This window comes from Epargyreus clarus, unplaced genomic scaffold (genome assembly GCF_041222505.1).
Source record: "Epargyreus clarus isolate Ecla_fem2 unplaced genomic scaffold, WU_Ecla_fem_2.2 ptg000023l, whole genome shotgun sequence".
Lineage (NCBI taxonomy): Eukaryota > Metazoa > Arthropoda > Insecta > Lepidoptera > Hesperiidae > Epargyreus > Epargyreus clarus.
Window position 1 is genome coordinate 4,223,863 of NW_027332230.1, and position 18,068 is coordinate 4,241,930.

Here is an 18,068-nt window from a genome sequence, read left to right on the forward strand (position 1 = left end):
AAAGGATATAATACTTTCAAAATTTAAGCTATTTATAAATCCATACACGAACTTTTTTCTTTTTTGTAATGTTAATGTTACGAAGATACTAAGAACCTAGGTTTAACTAATTGTTAAATAAGCAATGTAACAATATGAATTATTTTATTACCATTAAATTTTTCATAAATCCTATTTATCGTTTGTACAAGAATCTTATTAGTACGAATATCCAACTATAAACTTTTGCTTAGTTGTCAGTTTTGTCAACTGAACTGTCATTATTGACTAGTGTCAGAGAAAGAAAGTAAAATCCTTTGTACAAAGCGAGCACATTTTAGTTTTGATAAAAGCAGAATTTTAAATTGTGTGGACGATATATAGTACGAAAAAATGGAGGACGATTTGCCGACCGATTTCCAGGTCATCGTTGTTGGAACGGGTGAGTCATACGTTTTCCACAAAATGATACCGGGCGTGATGGCGATAGTAGCCTACTTACGTATCGATCTTATTTTTTTTACTCGTTTGGTCATGCTATGCCTCAATATGCTGGCTTCAGCAAGCGTGTTAAGAGAATTGTGCAATTGTTGCCTATATACAGATCGTATTGCCAAGAAAAGAGCACTAAATTGCTATAGATTTTGAAATCATAAATCGAGGGATGGGCTAATTACCGCTCCGCAAACTGTTGTACAGTCATCCAAGTCAAATATTTGCAAATCTAAATTACGGACATCACCATTATTACTAGACTCTTTTTCTTTCGGTGATATTGCCTTTTCTTATTGAGGTTTATTGATCCAATTGCTCTGTGGTCAATGAACTTTTGTTATAAGTATTCATGTATGCACTTATGACGATTTGAAAATGAGGTAACATTGAAACCAAAAGTCATGATTGTTATAGGTCAATTTAATCAATTCTGATTTTAAGATGAAGATTTACTTTAGTTCATTTCTGTTGCATGAGAAAATTTTTTAACTTAATGAAATCACCATTTGCCTTGAGTAATGCTTGAGTAGTTTAAAAATAAACAATTAATTAGGTTAAATCCATATCCTTCTAAGTAAAAGATATTATAAAAAGATCACTTTCACTAGAAATTAATTAAATTAACCCTGAACTGAAAAAAATGAAAAAGATGAATTTAAGCATATATTTTTAATTTATGAATAATAAATAAATACCTGGTTTACAGAAGTCCAAATGGGTGACATTTTAAATAAAAGGTTTAGTATTCTCTATGAAGTTGTCTATATTAGGGTTTTTTCCCTGTAGGCATGGTGGAGTCTATTGTTGCTGCAGCATGCAGTAGAATAGGCAAGAATGTCCTCCACCTTGACTCCAGCGACCACTATGGTGGTCTATGGGCCTCATACAACTTTGACGGCCTGCAGAAGTTCATCAAGGAGGTCAACTCGGACCCCAACAGGCAACTGCAGGTGTACAACCTCGCAGAACAGTGGTACATAGAAAAGTAAGTTTATGTACCTTTTGCAGTTACAGATTAGTATGTGTATTTTTTATGGATTTGTGAAAATGTGAATTACTTAATATATAAGGAAACACACAGAAGGGACTCAAAAAATTATAGTGAAAATCAATTTTTATCACCACCACACCTATTCTTATATATTTCTGCCACGAAGCAATTTTTTGCTAGTTAACTTACTACGAGCTGCCCGTCATAATCCATAGGTACAGCCAATGGCCACTTACCAATGGATGAGCTTCATGCTCCTTTGCTACTGTATTCTTTGTAAACAAAGATAATAAAGTAAATTACATTTATTAATTTTCTTACAATGTTACGTAATTGTTATGTGGACATTTATAATTCTTAATTAATACTTTATACAAGGGTAGATTTGGAACTCCTTGTGTTAAAAACATTAGAGCATGTACAAAAGGAAATTTAATTAATCAACAATATCAATTGTCTTGAATTTGGCCAAAAATTTGGCAATTATCATCACTTTTATATGTTTACAAAGCAATATTAAAGTAAATGAACAACTATGAAACAGCTATGAAACAACAACGAAGCAATATTAAAGTAAATGAACAATTGACTTATCTTATTAGGGATTCACCCCAAGAAGAGGAGAAGAAAGAAGAATCTGAAGAGGGCAAGACTGAAGATGGCAAGGCAGAGCAGCCCAAGAAGGTCTGGAGTCAAGCTACCTTTGCCACTGAATATAGAAAATTCAACATTGATATGACACCCAAGGTAATTGATAGATTTGATGATTGATTGGTTAGGTTTATACATAATTTTACTACTTTCCAATTATAATATTATAAGCAAAACACAAACTTTATTAAAAATAATTTAATCAAATTAGGATTTTAATAACAAAAATTCTATGAATTTCTGGTTTTAGATTAAACAAGGTACAATACCACTTTTCATGAATATGTGATGCGCCTAACCGTTCTAAGTAATGTCTCAAGCAAAAGTAAATCAAATGCCACTCAGCCACTCCTGTTGTATTGACGTAAAGTTTTCATGAAAATTTTTCTGTTTTCCTTATAATATTATAACATACATACATAATATTGTGAATCATGCTATGAAAGTTTTTTAACACCAAATTGATATTGTGCATTTTTTATAGTTTTTTTCTATTTAACAGTAATGAAATCTTCAACCAACATCTGATAAATAACGTAAATATTAATAAAAATATAAAGATATGCAAGGAAATTTCTCGTTTAATATTTGTCAGTTCTTTTAGTACCAAGTTGGTACTAGCATATGTATCAAAGTCAATAATATTACACTTGCATATTTAATATTATTTTTAACAATATAATGAGAACAACCTTGCTTTCCCAATTTCAAACAATGCCTACAGTGCAGTTTTGTAGCCTAGACTGTTTGTCAAAATGGTATCTAAAGGTAAAGGACCTTGACGAATCTTTGAGCGTATCCGGGCGGCTTACTGCAATACGGTCTGCGACTGTGAGATCGACAGCGCATCCGAAATTTTTCGCATTGCGATTTGATAATTGAAGCTAAATGTTACTAACATTGGTTCTACACAAATATTCCACATGACGATTCCACAATTATAAAACATTGGTACAACGAATGTTTATGAAAATAATTCATTCATAACTATGATCTCATGAAATATTAGAATCAAAATTTTGCGTAGTAAAGCATCTCAATTTAAATTTCAAAGCATTTTTAAGAAGATCTATAACGTCATGAATATTCAACCGTTACTTACGTCAAGATTTAAAAGTCAATTTACGATCCACGATGGACAGCGGTCTGAAACAAATTTAGGTGGTAAACAGATTGTTCTGCGTTAGTCAATCATAAAATTCTTTGTCAATAACGTAGAATGGTTTGATCCAGTGACCGGACTAACAGGCGGGCGATTAAACTGTTTACGATCCATTTCGCGTGTCCTTGCAAAGTACTGCCGCACCGTGAATATTTGATGGATTGGCACGCGGTGCAATTTTATTTTTATAATGTAGTTACTGTTAGTTAACTTTGCAATCGTGGGCATCGGTAGCAATCTATTACCTATGATCTACTTCGGGACAAGGCTTACTCATTAATTTAGGAGAGGATACTAATCTATGGGAGAGGGCGGGTAGTAATGCCGTCCAGTACTCCAGGCAACGGCGAGTTAGTGGCAAACTTAACTGGAGATTGTTTTTAAACTGACAATTTATCATTAGCATTTAGCAATCATAGCATGTTAGTAATCAAGTTTTCTACAACACAGCCTTAGGTGTTGATCTGCGGCGATGATTAAGTTGTCAGATCGCAATTGGCTAATGTTAACGCGTACCTACGCGTAATGGTCGATAGCTCGTAGACAATAATAAACTGTAAATGCCCCCGTGCTATGCCAAGGTTGTATAGTTTCTAATTCTGTTTATTGATTTGGAATTTGGAGTACTGAAAAATAATGCAGAATAAATGGTCATACTTAAATCTATAATTTAAAGTTAAAATGTAACACAGTTTTGCCTTGTACTTGTATGGGGAAGGTCTATGCCTTACAGTTGGCCTTATAGAGCTGATGGATTATGGGAGTCTAACAGTTGATCTCAAAAAGCTGATTGATATATGAATGGACGAAAGATTTTTGTTCTATTTTAAGTTGGACATCTATAATATCCATTGGCGGTAATTTTCACTTACATCCATAAAGCACACTCTTTTGCTATTTTAAATACACACTTTTCCGAGGTGTTCCAGTTTAGTCCTCAAGGGCACTGGCGCATCTGTGGGCGACCTCAGGTAGGAATATAATCCTATCTGGGGTTGATTATGGATGTCCATGGGCGGCAGTAGCCACTTACTATAAAGTGGACTGAATGCTCACTTTTTTTTATAATATAGGAGTAGCAGACGAGCATACAATCCATCTAATTGTAACTGCCAACTGTCGCCCATGGACATCCGTGATCAACCCTAGATAGGTTTAGATATTCCTATCTGAGGTCGGCCACAGATGCGCCGCTATCCCTGTGGTCTAAGCTGGAACGCCTCGGATAAGTATGTCTCCCTTACCACACTCTTCAAACCAGAACACAGCAGCGCTTAACGCTACAGTTATGAGGTAGTAATACTCCTGTATTATAAAAACATGGATTCCGTTGCGTAGCTCCTGTTCTCCCGCGGGCCGCTGGTGGAGCTGTTGATATCGTCGAACATCGCGCGCTACGCGGAGTTCCGCTGCGTGACGCGCGTGCTCACGTGGCTCGGGGACAAGCTGACGCCGGTGCCGTGCTCCCGCGCGGACGTGTTCGCCACCGAGGCGGTCAGCATCGTCGAGAAACGGATGCTCATGAAGATGCTCACCTCCATCGTTGGGTATAACGAGGAGGAGATGGAGAATGAGTTTAAAGGTAAGGTGCTTTTGACGGATTGCCTCTAACGGGTATATTTTGGTGTGTACTTCCATCAGAGGTTCCAATTTGATAATCAGGAGTCAGGAACAGTATCTAAAAAAACATTGATACGTTCATTTTGTAGAAATTAAACAAAATCTTTTAACAAAATTCCTAATTTTATCTGATATGAATAATCGTTTTTTGGCATTTACGTTTAGCCGTAGACATGAAAAAACACACAAAGTGCAGTCAGATCAATTCGCCAGTCATATTTCTGAAAATATAATTTGTCTTTCCTTGTCGCGTAGATTGGAACGACAAGTCGTTCAAGGAGTATCTGAGCCACAAGGGGCTGTCTGCGAACCTGATCCACTATGTACTGTACGCTATCGCCGGTGGTACCGACTCGATGCCGTGCCTGGAGGGTGTGCGCGAGTGCAAGAAGTTCCTCATGAGCCTCGGCCGCTACGGGAACACGCCCTTCCTCTGGCCCATGTACGGGAGCGGCGAACTGCCCCAGTGCTTCTGCAGGTTAGTTGACTGGTAGCTATTTTCGAGACCAGAATAGGATTGCCCGGCTAACGACCCCGGGAGGGACGGCGGTATGTGTGGTCGCATTCCGTCGTATTCACCAGACGGTGTGGTGATAAAATCTCACTTGGGCGGAGCCCGACGGTGCAGTGCGCTGAGAGGACTCCGGTTGCGTTCCTTTGGAGATCCCGGAGCCCTCTACGCAGCGCCGAGGACGGCAACTGGGGCCTGGGGGGTTTTAGTGCGGTAAAAGTCCCACATAACCCCGTGTCGCTCCCACGGCACCAGGTAACTTTTGAAGTTTTCCCCCTCGAAAAGAAAAGCTATGAAGGGATTTATGAAGTAACTAGATCTTGTTAGGTACTTGTTATAAATAATATTTTGAAGAGAGTCTCTTTTAAGTCTATATCATAATCTGTGAAAATTTTGAGTCAAACAAATTGTCATTTAAAATCCTGGTTATACACCATAGCCTAAACTTAGTGGTTTATACTGCGATATCGAAAATAAAGAGTGATTTCAGTGTGTTATTGTTAAAATGAGGGGATGTCTTTCTCTTTCAATCATTCACTATTTCGTTGACAAATAATATCCTATGCATCGTGTGTATTTATGATTAACTAACTCTGTAGAAGTGGCAAGAAGATTAATAAATAATGATAAAGAACGATGAATGATACCTACACTAGTAATGTCCATTCTATCAATACTGCATTGCGTTGATTGTAGCTAAATTGTCATCACTATGCTCCACTTTCAACTCGAACTATCAGCGAAAATGAAATGAATTTCAATACACTATTACTTTTTATTAAGTTTGCCAATGTGCACTGGACTGCGGTGGATTTTTCTAAAGCCTTTCCACATATGTGGCTAGTAACGTATATCCAACAATGGTATAGCGTAGACCTACAACAGTATGTAGCGAAAATGCACAAACAATCTATGAAAATAATGGAGTCGATTGATATTATAAAAATGGTTTGGTTGAAACTATAATGAAAAATGATTTACCATGAAGGTGTCGGCAACTGATGCGAGGTTCAGTGACCCAGATGTGCATCGCTCATCGCGCACACAAAAATAAGACGACTTTCTAACGTTGCATGCAACGCCATTCACATTTTATTATCTGCGCACTAATTTTTATTAAGATTTATTTGTTTTCGCTACTCGTGATTTCGCACCTATAAGCTTTGTTAAGGAAGTATGGTTTATTTTTATAATAATAATTATAGAAGTAGCATACGAGCATGCAGTCCACCTAATGGTAAGTTGCTTCTGCCGCCCATGGATATCTGTAAACAACCCCAGATAGGATTATTACCTAAGGTCGGCCACAGATCCGCCGCTACCCCTGAAGACTAAGCTGGAACGCCCCGGAAAAGTATATACTTTTATGGAGATATCTCCTTTACCACATCCTTCAAACCAGAACACAGCCACGCAAGAATGCTGTTATGAGGCAGAAATAGGTGGCAGTGATGCCGCCGAGTTCGAACCACAAAATGTTCTACCACCTTCAAAGCCAACCTTATAACGCTCTGTTTCTCAAAGTAATTTAAGTTATAAAACTTTAATTTATTGCCGTTCCACTGTCTACTCTATTTTCATTTCGTTAGTCTCTTTTGAAGACGTATAGTAACAAAAGTAGTAGCAATCGCGCTCTAACTATTAGCTGTATCGAAAAGTCTCATGCTTCTTTCGTTAGACTTATTGTAGACCACCAAGACACGTTTTAAATAAGTCGGTCTTGAAAATGGTATCTTCATAGACTGACAGTCTACACTGATGTAATGATTATACACTAGTTTAATAACAATTTTGTATACACATACGAAACATTCAAATTGGCGTTATAAATCAAAGTGCATAACGCATTAAGTTTCGAAAAAAACTTATTTGAAATCCATTGTCTATAATATAACACTTACTCAGTGCACGCATATTTTATTTGGTTACCTTTAAGAATATCACTGAGTACTTTTAGCTACGTTGACTTTTTCACGGAAGGTTTTTTGTCCCTTTTAATAAATCAGAGGTAGGATAATGACCACCAAAATCGAATTTCTCCCTTATGTGTATGTATGTGTACAGGATAAAACCGTACACTGTATTACGTGTACGGTATATTCAATCAATTTTCGTGTTATTTCGAACAACGAAGCAAGTTGAACTAATCAATTTTCTATTCCCCGAAGTCCCTCGATATGAAATGCGAGGCTATGCGAAGCAGAGTTAATAAACTCAATTGATAAAGTACTTAGTCGCTAAATGAAACTCGATATAGCTTCACATAACATGTATGATACAATGTTACATGTTGAAAAGTATTATGATGTTATGAGTTTTAAAGGTTAACAAAACATCTCCACTGCCTAATTTATAGCAGCAGTGTTTGTACTGAAAAAAATTGTGGTGCTGTTCTTCAGGGGTAGCAACCTGTGGCCGACTTCAGGTGCCACTCTAATCCTATCTGGGGTTGATTACAGATGTTCATGAGCGGCAGTGACCATTGGATGGATTACATATTCGTTTCTGCTACCATATTATATGAAACAGATATCTATTCGGTCTTTCAAAGTCAATTGACAGCAATGACAAATTAACATCTTCATAACTAAAAATATAAGTTTTGTATAACAGCAGTAACCTTCTAATTCGCTACAGTAAGTAAAGTTTTATGAACGAAAAACTCCGTGCCTCAGTAATCTTATTGTAATGACAATCTAAAACATGACGCAATCGCCCGTGGCTTAACTACAAACAACGTGAATTCTCAGACACTTTCTAGGATCTTAAAGATGAGATAATGTTTAACTTGATAGATTTCAATGAAACCTAATAAAATAATACTTTAAGATGTTAAACATGTCATTTATAAAAGTCTACTGAAACCTTTCAAGCCAGACAGCTGCACAAACACTTGTTCTAAGACAAAAATAGATGGTGATATTGTCGCAATCAGAAAGACTTCTTTTCTCTTATACCTACACTAGCTGATCCGGCAAACGTTGTGTTGCCATAAAAATAAAAAATGTTAGGGGTGAACAACCCTTATCACTTAGGGGTATGAAACATAGATTAAACAAGCCGACTCTCAGACCTACTGAATATGCATATAAAATTTGGTGAAAATCGGTAAAGCCGTTTCGGAGAAGTACGGTAATTAACATTGTGACACGAGAATTTTATATATAAGATAATATGATTCAAAGATTTCCTACTAATTTCCAGGCTCTGCGCTGTGTTCGGCGGCGTGTACTGCCTGAACCGGCCCATCGACACCGTGGAGACTAAGACGGTCGATGAGGGCAGGACCGTCGTGGTCATCGGCAGCAAGTCCAAGGTGCTGAACTGCGACCACCTGGTGATCGGCATCAACGAGTGCCCCAAAGACCTGATCTCCCCAGAACCAGCTGAAAGCTCCGATATATCGAAGGCCGTGTTCATCACCAACGGCACTATCATGAAGAGTGAGAAAGAACCCCTATCTCTCCTCCGGTTCCCGCCGCTCTCGGAAGGCGATAATGCTGTCACCGTGCTGGAAGTAGGTCCGGCTACCGGCTCCTGCCCTAAAGGATTGTGTGAGTAATTTAGTTTTGATTTTTTGCCACAATGAATCACACCTTTATACAAATTAATTTAGGTACAATTAATCATAATTTGTACTAAGTAATAAATTCTTTTAATAAGGTTAATGTACAAATAAAATATGTAGTTTTTTATATACTAACGGTATTGTTATTGTCTATGTTAAAAAAGATGTTATTACCAATATTATTTTAAATCAAACGATTCCACTGGTGTACTGACTAACATGAAACGAGTAAAAAACAATAAATGCCTACATACTGTACACTTATTCAGGTGCGGCCGGTCGTTTCACTTTTTGTCACAATTTATTTGTGAAGCTGCAGTACCTAAGGAGTCAGTACAAATTTTTGTGATCCTTTGTGTTATGACAATTATTAGTGACTCACAATGCCAAGCTTTGGTTACTATGAGCAATATGACGAAAATGTATATTTATTTGTAATTCTTTTTTTAATTTAATGCATTAATAATAACTTCATCGATATTTTTTTAAATCTAACGCTAGTGCCAGTCTTAAATCTTGATTTAAATAAGACACCTGAAAACTTGCAAAATGCTGCAGAATTTGCAAAGTTTTGTGAGTATTGCGTATTAAATATTAAAAATGAATAATGATTAATATCACTTGCTTCAATAGTGAAGGAAATCATCGTAAGGAGGCTAGCACACCTAAAGTTCTATATATTGTTTTTGTATTGTTTCAGTTGTGGTGTACTTCATAACGAACAAGGTGAACGACGCCGAGAGCGACCTGAGACCGTACGCTGAGAAGATCTTCGACATGACCGGCGGGGATCAGACTGAACACTCTGAAAAACCCAAGGTCAGAACTGCCTCCTAATACCCCTGTAGTCTGCTCTACAGGTGTATTTCGACTCGATTACCACCGAGACAGCTTGATTGACTAGTCATTGAGTTGACAAACCCTTGTACTTTTAGTATTTATCAGAATCGAAAAATGCTGAAGCATTTTTTGCTATTTCTTATAGTTTCGGATTGGGCCTCAAAAGCCCATTTGAAAAAATCCCCCTGTATAAAGAGATTTTATTTTATATTTTATTTTTTTCTATTTTGTATCTAAAAGTTTGGTTTGTCGCAGTGCCTGTGGTCGCTGTTCTACAACGTGAAGGACTCGAGCGCGGCCGTGCGCAGCGGCAGCGAGCGCGTGCACGTGTGCTCGGGGCCCGACGCCGGCCTCGACTTCGACCGCGCCGTCGAGCAGGTCAGCACACACTCCGCACCTTGCAGATGCAGTGTCGCAGTGCCTGTGCTCGCTGCTCCACAACGTGAAGGACTCGAGCGCGGCCGTGCGCAGCGGCAGCGAGCGCGTGCACGTGTGCTCGGGGCCCGACGCCGGCCTCGACTTCGACCGCGCCGTCGAGCAGGTCAGCACACACTCCGCACCTTGCAGATGCAGTGTCGCAGTGCCTGTGCTCGCTGCTCCACAACGTGAAGGACTCGAACGCGAACTCTGAGTCGAACCCGTACATTGAGGGTTCCATATCACCATTATATATTTAAGTCCTTAAAGTTAACGGAACCTAACGGCGGTTTGAAGATTCGACCCAAGTTGGCTTCTAACCCACACACCCTTTGGGGCCATCCATTAATTACGTCACATGAATGTCTTGATTTCTTCAACCCTCGCCGATCCTAGTCATAGTTGGTCACATTTTGTGAGATCCCCTCCCTAGTGTAATGTCACATAATTTGCAATTTTACATTTTAAAATTGTTAATCTAAATTAATGGAAATGGAAATGGAAAAAAAAGTCAGTACTGCCGTTCTAAAAAAAAAATCGGTACTGCTGTTCTAATTATTTTTATTTCCATTTCCATTAATTAGGCCCCTTACGTAATTCGCAATAGAGCAGTAGTGGAGTACATTTTAGGATTTCCTCAGGTGTGGAGAATCGTGCCCACCAGTGGGAAGTTGCAGCATTACATAATATGATAAGAATATCTTCAACACTATAAAAAATATTCATAACTCTTTGCTATCCCACAAATGAACACTAATCTCCTCCGACCATAAAAGTTCAGGTTGTTGTCTAAACCGAAGCAACAACCTGAATGTTCGACTTTGTTGACTGTATATGCAAGTTTCGTCAGGTTTTTTTGTTTCTTTGTAAAATATTATAACTTACTAGTGGTGACCGCAGCTTCGCCCGCATTTTAAAGAAATAATATGACATACATAAAACGGAAAATTTGTACCTGCATTGGAATGACAGTGGTGCCATCGGTCGAAAATTGGTCTTACCAACTCCCAAACCCTCGTGGGCTCTTGGACAACAACTTTGCTAAAGATCATCACTTGATCAAATGCATAGTTTCCGATTCTATAACTACTTACGAATTAAAACATAATTAAAAAAAAACCTTTTCCCACGGACTAAATTGTGAATCTAAACCATTCTCAAGTCCCCTTGAACACACACAACAAATTTCATCAAAATCAGTCCAGTCGTTTAGGAGGAGTTCAGTGACATACACTCGCACATAAGAAATATATATATAAAGATATCTCGTACTTACTTACAGTCTACGTTTTAGGTAGCAACTTCGGATCTAATGCAAATTACCTCTGATATGACATTGAGTTTTTAAATTTGTGAAGTTCAAATTAGCATCCCATTAGCTTACTAATGCTATTCACGAATAAAAAACACTTTTAGATCTTGCAAAACGACATTTTTGTTGTTTCTATTAAACATGTTTCCTTGTGGCGATAATTTTAATCTAATCAATTTATTTGGAAATAATTTCAAAGTCTTAACCAAATAAAAAATATAGTAATCGCGATAATGTTATTAATAGGAAGATTTTTATTTTATTAATCTTCGTTAGCCGAGGTCACCGCTGAATATTTATAAACTTTACAAAATACTTTATACAAATGCCCCTATATACTATTAATTAGGTGTTTCGATAGCGAATTTTACATACGTGGAGCCGTTATGCTGGTATTACCTTGAAAACATTTTTTTAGGATTCCACGGTTGAATTCTAATAAATACACACTTAACAAATTTTCCTTAGTCTGTATGTCGTTAGATTTTTAATACATAATATTTTATTATACACATACATTGTGACGTAGGTACATAATTTTTATTTTATTTTAATTTGGGAAACATACAATATTTAATACATACAGTAACTTTCACCAGACATAACAAAAATCAGCAAAGTTTTAATAAACATGTCTTTGCGTGAAAAGTTTTTACGCGCGTGTCATTTGTTTTAACACCGATACGCAATTTAACACAATTTGCTTATTATAAATTTATCTGACCTTCCCATGTCACACTTGTTTTGATTGGAAGAGATAAAATAAACAGTGTAAAATAAAGACGATAACGAAGTTAAACTTGAAAAGATGTAAACAGTAAATATTAGTTCATAATTTATACACTGAATGTAGGATTACTTTTTTAAATTAATTGAAAAAAGGAACTGTAGAAAGAATCTAACAGGTTAAACTCTATTTGTCGTTGTAACTTTTTTTTCTCTCTTCTCAATCGTTAATGATTCACGATAATTTAACAATTTGTATTTTAATATAATTATCATGTTGAATAAAATATATTGATGAGATCACCGATCTCGGTCTGTGTGTGTTATTATAAAAAAAAAATCTCGTATTGGACCGGAATTAAGTAAAGCAACGTGTACGTTGATACAGGCTGAACAAATCTTCAAGAAGATCTGCCCCGGCGAGGAGTTCCTGCCGCGCGCGCCCGACCCGGAGGAGATCGTGTTCGAGGACGACGCGACGCCGGGCCCCGAGTTCCGCGACGACGGCGACGGCGACTCCAAGGAATAGCCGCTTTTTGCGACGTTAGTTTTATTACGCTCGGCCAAACACATTATATACTAGATACCGTCGCAAAACAAATACACACGAATAATGGCTCCGTGTACTTCACTGAGCAATATGTAGCGCCCGACATTATCAGTGGGAAGATCAGACCGTCGAATCTTCGACTGTTTTACGTTTTGCGAACTCGACTGTTTATCTAGGTATATAATATCTTTGACTCGTCATAGATTTGAATCATAGATGCGCCTTGGCCCTCATCGAATTTATATCTTTTATTTAATGACATACATTTTTAATATAATGCGTATTATTGAAATAAACAGAACTGAAAATGAAAACAACGTTGCATTTTTACATTCGCCATTTTGTATAATATATGACGAATAACTATTGCAGATATTAAGTATAAAAATGGGTTAAAGGCCTTCTTTGAATTATTCTACATTTATTACAACATCTTCTGGAATTATATGTAACATTCAAATTAAATAAGAAAATATCAATACCATTTAATTGAAGTTTGCAATATAGTAGTGTCATATCATTTCTGTTTAGCGCACTGTGGCAAGTCATATCTATGATTTAATCTTTAACTCCAGCAAATTCTAACATGTTCCGGTGCCACTGTGGACCTATATTTATGCATTAATCTTTGTAGACATACTTAATGCTCCACATCAAACGTAGACTATTCATAAACGCATGTTGCACATATCAATGTTATAACGAATTTTACACACCGAATTGTAGGTCTGTTATAACTTTTTTAAATGTTATAAACATTATTGTTCATAGATTTCAGCTGTGTAGACATTCTAGTTTAGGCCCTGAGGTCCACAGAAACCGACAATTCGGAAGTCAAATTATAAGTATTGACCACTGTGAACAATTTGGAATGTGCTGTTTATTGTTAAGGAATAATCTCAGTAAGATTTATTTTATACGCTTTGGTCGCTTGACTTCGTGCATTCCGACTGGTGCGTTATGAAATAAAGCATTTTTTAGAGGACGGGCAATGGTTGTGTGGTAGAGTGGTAGGATAGGTTTGTTAAATCAATTGTGTTTTGATAAGTTTACTACAAGAAATAATATAAAATCTCGAAAAACCTAATCGAATCACGGGTATAACTTTATACCCGAGTTATGTTTGGATACTTAGTAATGGCTTATGTTCCAATGCAAATCTTATAGTAACTTTATCAAAACAGGGCATGTATTTGAAATTGACATGCAGGAAATTAAGTCTGGTAGTAGTAACGCTAGGTTTTCTTGACATTAATTAGCAAGATTAACACATAGCAATTTTGTTATATATATTACTATTTTATAAAAAAAATAATATGGCAATTAGAGGCTATTAAACATGCATTCATTTAAAGTGCAATTCAGCTCTCTGTTGTATGAATGTTTGAAGGAATATTACACAGTATTATGTATTTAATGAGATTATAATAATGTAACTTTGAGAAAGGAGAAGAAAAATTGTTGGGAATAGATTTTCTGTTTGCAATTATGTATTGTCAATTTATATTATTGGTATGTTCCAAATAAAACGTAAAGATTAGAAAGAGGTAGGGTTGCTATTAGTACTATGACATGCTAGAATAACTAGTTAGAATTCTGGAAAAATGTGAATTTAAGAAACTTCATAAAAATATATCTTTTCCAGTATTTTTATATTGCTCAAATACTTCACAAAAATTTTATAATGAATTTGAAAATACTAGGCAACCCTACCCATACTAACAATATTATTGACTTAAAATCAAAAGGGGTGATATGGAAAGACCAAGGCAGTTGGAAATTTTCTCATTCATAGGTAGAATGTTGTTTAGTGCAAATTAAGGACGCACCAGTCTTAAGCATAGATTGTAGCACATATTAATTTTTAATATTAAGTTATTTAGCACTTTCTATGATATTTATTGCCAAATGTGCATAATTATGCTCATGCAGCTTTATGCGATTATTATTATTCCAATAAAATTGTGATTATTAGTAAAGGTTGTTTTTATTTATGATCCACTTATATACTCAAAATCTATTTCTATTTACCTATTAATAAATCAGTGTTTTAATAGCATTAGAACAAAAAATAAGCCAGATTTGTAATAACAAGATTACAACTACAATCCTGTTATATACTGTTACATGAAATAAGGTAAATGGCATGGAAAATGATAATAACTGAAGTTACTTGCATTTGTTTATTTATTACGTTGTGGTCCGTTACTTACTTTTAGGAATACATAAAAATAACATTGTGGCAAAATGGAATTGTTGTTTACGTGAAAATACCTTTTACATCTGTAGTACATTCTTAATATACAAATTATAGAATACATTATCCTTACCATCAAAAATATACAATAAAATGCTCAATAAGTATATATATATCACAAAGAATTTCATACAACTTTGCTAGAAATGAGGGTGCACATAGCAATGTATTAAAATAATCTTTTTTCATACGAAAATAATCCATGCACATTTCCTTCAAGTTGTGCAGAGTATGTCCTCTTCATAAAGCGCAGGTCACCAGAGTAGCTCATCTCCCGGAGAATAGTGACAGACCGAGCACCCAGATCTTGACAACTATGTTGCATACCCGCTTGCAAGTATGGCAGGAATCGCAGAACCGAACCCTTGTCAACAATACTTCCGCTTACACCTTGTGCAACCCTGTGTTTATCGGATTCTTTGTGGAAGTAGCGGCTCATTGCCGATCCCTTCCCCTCTTTATTCTCCATAGCTTCCAGGCTACCCATTCCTCTGTACTTCTTCAGTCTAACACCATCAGAGAAGAAGTATTCTCCTGGGGCCTCAGATGTTCCAGCAAGCAGTGATCCCATCATCACAGTAGAGGCACCCAATGCAAGAGATTTAACAATATGCCCAACTGACTGAATTCCACCATCAGCTATTACAGGAACGTTGAACTGACGAGCATATGATGCTACTTGGTATACAGCAGTGGCTTGAGGGCAACCACAGGCCATTACTTCTTGAGTTATACATATTGAGCCACTACCCATGCCAACTCTCAGAGCATCAACACCCGCTTCAATGAGATTCTTTGCTTGCATTCTGGTTACAACATTTCCTCCAATCACTTGAATTTCTGGATATGTCTTCTTGATGAATTTTACCATTTCTATTTGATAGATTGAATTGCCTTGAGATGAGTCTAATACAATGACATCTACACCATTACTCACAAGCAACTTGAGCCGTTCCCTGTCTGTTTCACGCGTGCCAATAGCAGCACCAACTAGTAACTGTTTGTTAGAGTCCTTCGAAGCATTTGGGTAGCTGCGAGCTTTCTTCAAGTCGGTGCGGGCGATCAGAGCGACGAGCTCACCTGCACCATTGATAATGGGCAGTTTTCCTTTCTTGCTCTTTTCTAAGATGTAGTTGGCATCCTGTAAGGTAACTCCAGATTGTGCTGTTATCATTTCATCTATGGGCGTCATGACTTCCTTGAGGCTGAGCTGTGGGTCGCCCTCCCTAAAGTCGATGTCTCTCGACGTCACAATACCGATCAATCTTCCACCTAATTTTCCATTTTCAGTAATTGGATAACCTGTGAATCCATTGGTTTTTTTAGCTTCTATCACATCCGCAACAGTGTTGGTGGGTCCCATGCACACAGGGTCCCTGATGAAGCCGTGCTTGTATTTTTTTACTTTATGTACTTCATTCGCCTGGTACTCGGCTGTGCAGTTATGATGAATGATGCCGATACCTCCACAAAGGGCCATGGCAATGGCCATGTCTGCCTCGGTGACCGTGTCCATAGGGGTGGAAACGAGAGGTGCTTTAAGAATTATCTTCTTGGTGAGAGGAGAACCGAGGTCGACCTCCTCAGCAGTGAAATCTATGTATCCAGGTAATAAGAGGAAGTCATTGTAAGTGAGGCCCTCACTGTTGGCGAATATCTCCTTGGCGGAAAGCCCGTCTCGTAAGTCGCCGTCTCCTTTCGACATGTTTTCGACGATACGCCACGTGCGTACTGCAAAATAACCTTATAACACTGTTTTCGGTGGTCACGATACGTACTAATAATTACTGTTATTGGTGATATATGAAAAGGTACTTGTAATACTTTTAAAAATATTTTTCAGCGATTCCCACACGTGGTATACTTCTTCAGGCGGATTTTCTATTTATCCAAGATTGTGTAGTAATATTAAATAAGATTCAAAATTTGTACTTATTTTTAAAATTTGGCTCAATTTTATCTTTATATATTTCCTATATTTTCAAAAAATACATTTTTATAAAATATACACGGTTACAAACTTTATACAGCAAGCAACCACATGAACTCGATTTCATTCAGCCGGCTTCTTTTATTTTACAAGTTTGCAACAGAATAGATTGCAGAGGAACCAGAACCACAGACTACAGAAATATAACAGATAGTAAATAAAAAGTAACATTCATAAAAAGGATCATGCATAAACGATAATACGACCGATAAATCTACAGAACAGTAAAAATAATAACCATTGAAATACATTCATAGACTTTTAGATACACTAATTAATTACTTATTCATTTATTTCTATTCATTCCACAATCAATTATAGAGTGTAGAGATAAGGTGTACTATTTCATATTGGAGATTCGTTGAAAATGTGTCTGGCTGTAAGCAGTAAATATATATTATCATCAACTCATTACTGTCCCACTGCTGGGCACGGGTCTCCTCTCTGAATGAGAAGGATTAGGCCAGGGGGGGCACACTTCTATACAAAATGACTTTTTGTGCAGATACTAGCGCGACGTAACGACTCGCCCCGGAAGCTTGAAATTAAAATGGCGGCGGAGTGACAGTTAACTGTCAAAATGATGTGTCTGTTGTCAAATGTCCGCAACTTCGTAAATCATTTCTGATTTGAAAAGTTGTTTTTGCACTTCAGAGCTGAGAACTGTAAAGGAGCGTGATTCAAAGATTCACATTGTTACAAATTTTTGTATCTTTCTGAAATTTTGTTAAGTATGTAAATGTAGTTTTGTTCTTGTATCATAATTGAGAAAGGGGTCGTTCAAGTATTACGTAACGCAATTTGGGGGGGAGGGGGGGTCTTGTGAAACGTTATGATGCGTTACAGGGGGGGGGAGGGGGTCTTCCGTAATACACGTTACGTAACATTTTTTAATAAAAAATAGGGAATTAAACCTTCTAAATTGGCAACCCTTTTCATTTACGTTTTACGGGAAATCCCTTGAATGAGCTGGTTCAGCCGAACTAAGTCCTGAGTATT

General features: G+C 37.0%; 2 protein-coding genes across 3 annotated transcripts; one reads left to right on the forward strand and one right to left on the reverse strand.

The window, feature by feature from the left end:
- The first annotated feature begins 246 nt into the window (after positions 1-246).
- Rep (Rab escort protein) lies at positions 247-14,801 on the forward strand. Of its 2 annotated transcripts, none has more exons than XM_073085718.1 (9): positions 247-421; positions 1,261-1,459; positions 2,068-2,212; positions 4,617-4,860; positions 5,154-5,376; positions 8,614-8,963; positions 9,678-9,796; positions 10,073-10,195; positions 12,661-14,801. In XM_073085718.1, exons 1-9 carry the CDS (start codon positions 373-375, stop codon positions 12,799-12,801), a joined length of 1,593 nt encoding a protein of 530 aa, XP_072941819.1. In that variant the 5' UTR covers positions 247-372; the 3' UTR covers positions 12,802-14,801. The 2 variants fall into 2 exon arrangements, with proteins under 2 accessions (XP_072941819.1, XP_072941818.1); XM_073085717.1 differs by having other exon boundaries at positions 10,073-10,358; positions 12,661-12,799.
- Positions 14,802-14,991: 190 nt separating this feature from the next.
- On the reverse strand, positions 14,992-17,169 carry ras (Inosine-5'-monophosphate dehydrogenase ras). The gene has a single exon (XM_073085719.1). It carries the CDS (start codon positions 16,782-16,784, stop codon positions 15,249-15,251), a length of 1,536 nt encoding a protein of 511 aa, XP_072941820.1. The 5' UTR covers positions 16,785-17,169; the 3' UTR covers positions 14,992-15,248.
- Between the last annotated feature and the right edge of the window lie 899 nt (positions 17,170-18,068).

Bases quoted from the DNA above. Each gene is read 5' to 3' on its own strand.
- Rep (XM_073085717.1), top strand. From the start codon at position 373: ATGGAGGACGATTTGCCGACCGATTTCCAGGTCATCGTTGTTGGAACG. The intron at 422-1,260 runs GTGAGTCATACG...TTTTCCCTGTAG, and splicing joins GGTCATCGTTGTTGGAACGG to GCATGGTGGAGTCTATTGTT. The intron at 8,964-9,677 runs GTGAGTAATTTA...GTATTGTTTCAG, and splicing joins CTCCTGCCCTAAAGGATTGT to TTGTGGTGTACTTCATAACG.
- ras (XM_073085719.1), bottom strand. From the start codon at position 16,784: ATGTCGAAAGGAGACGGCGACTTACGAGACGGGCTTTCCGCCAAGGAG.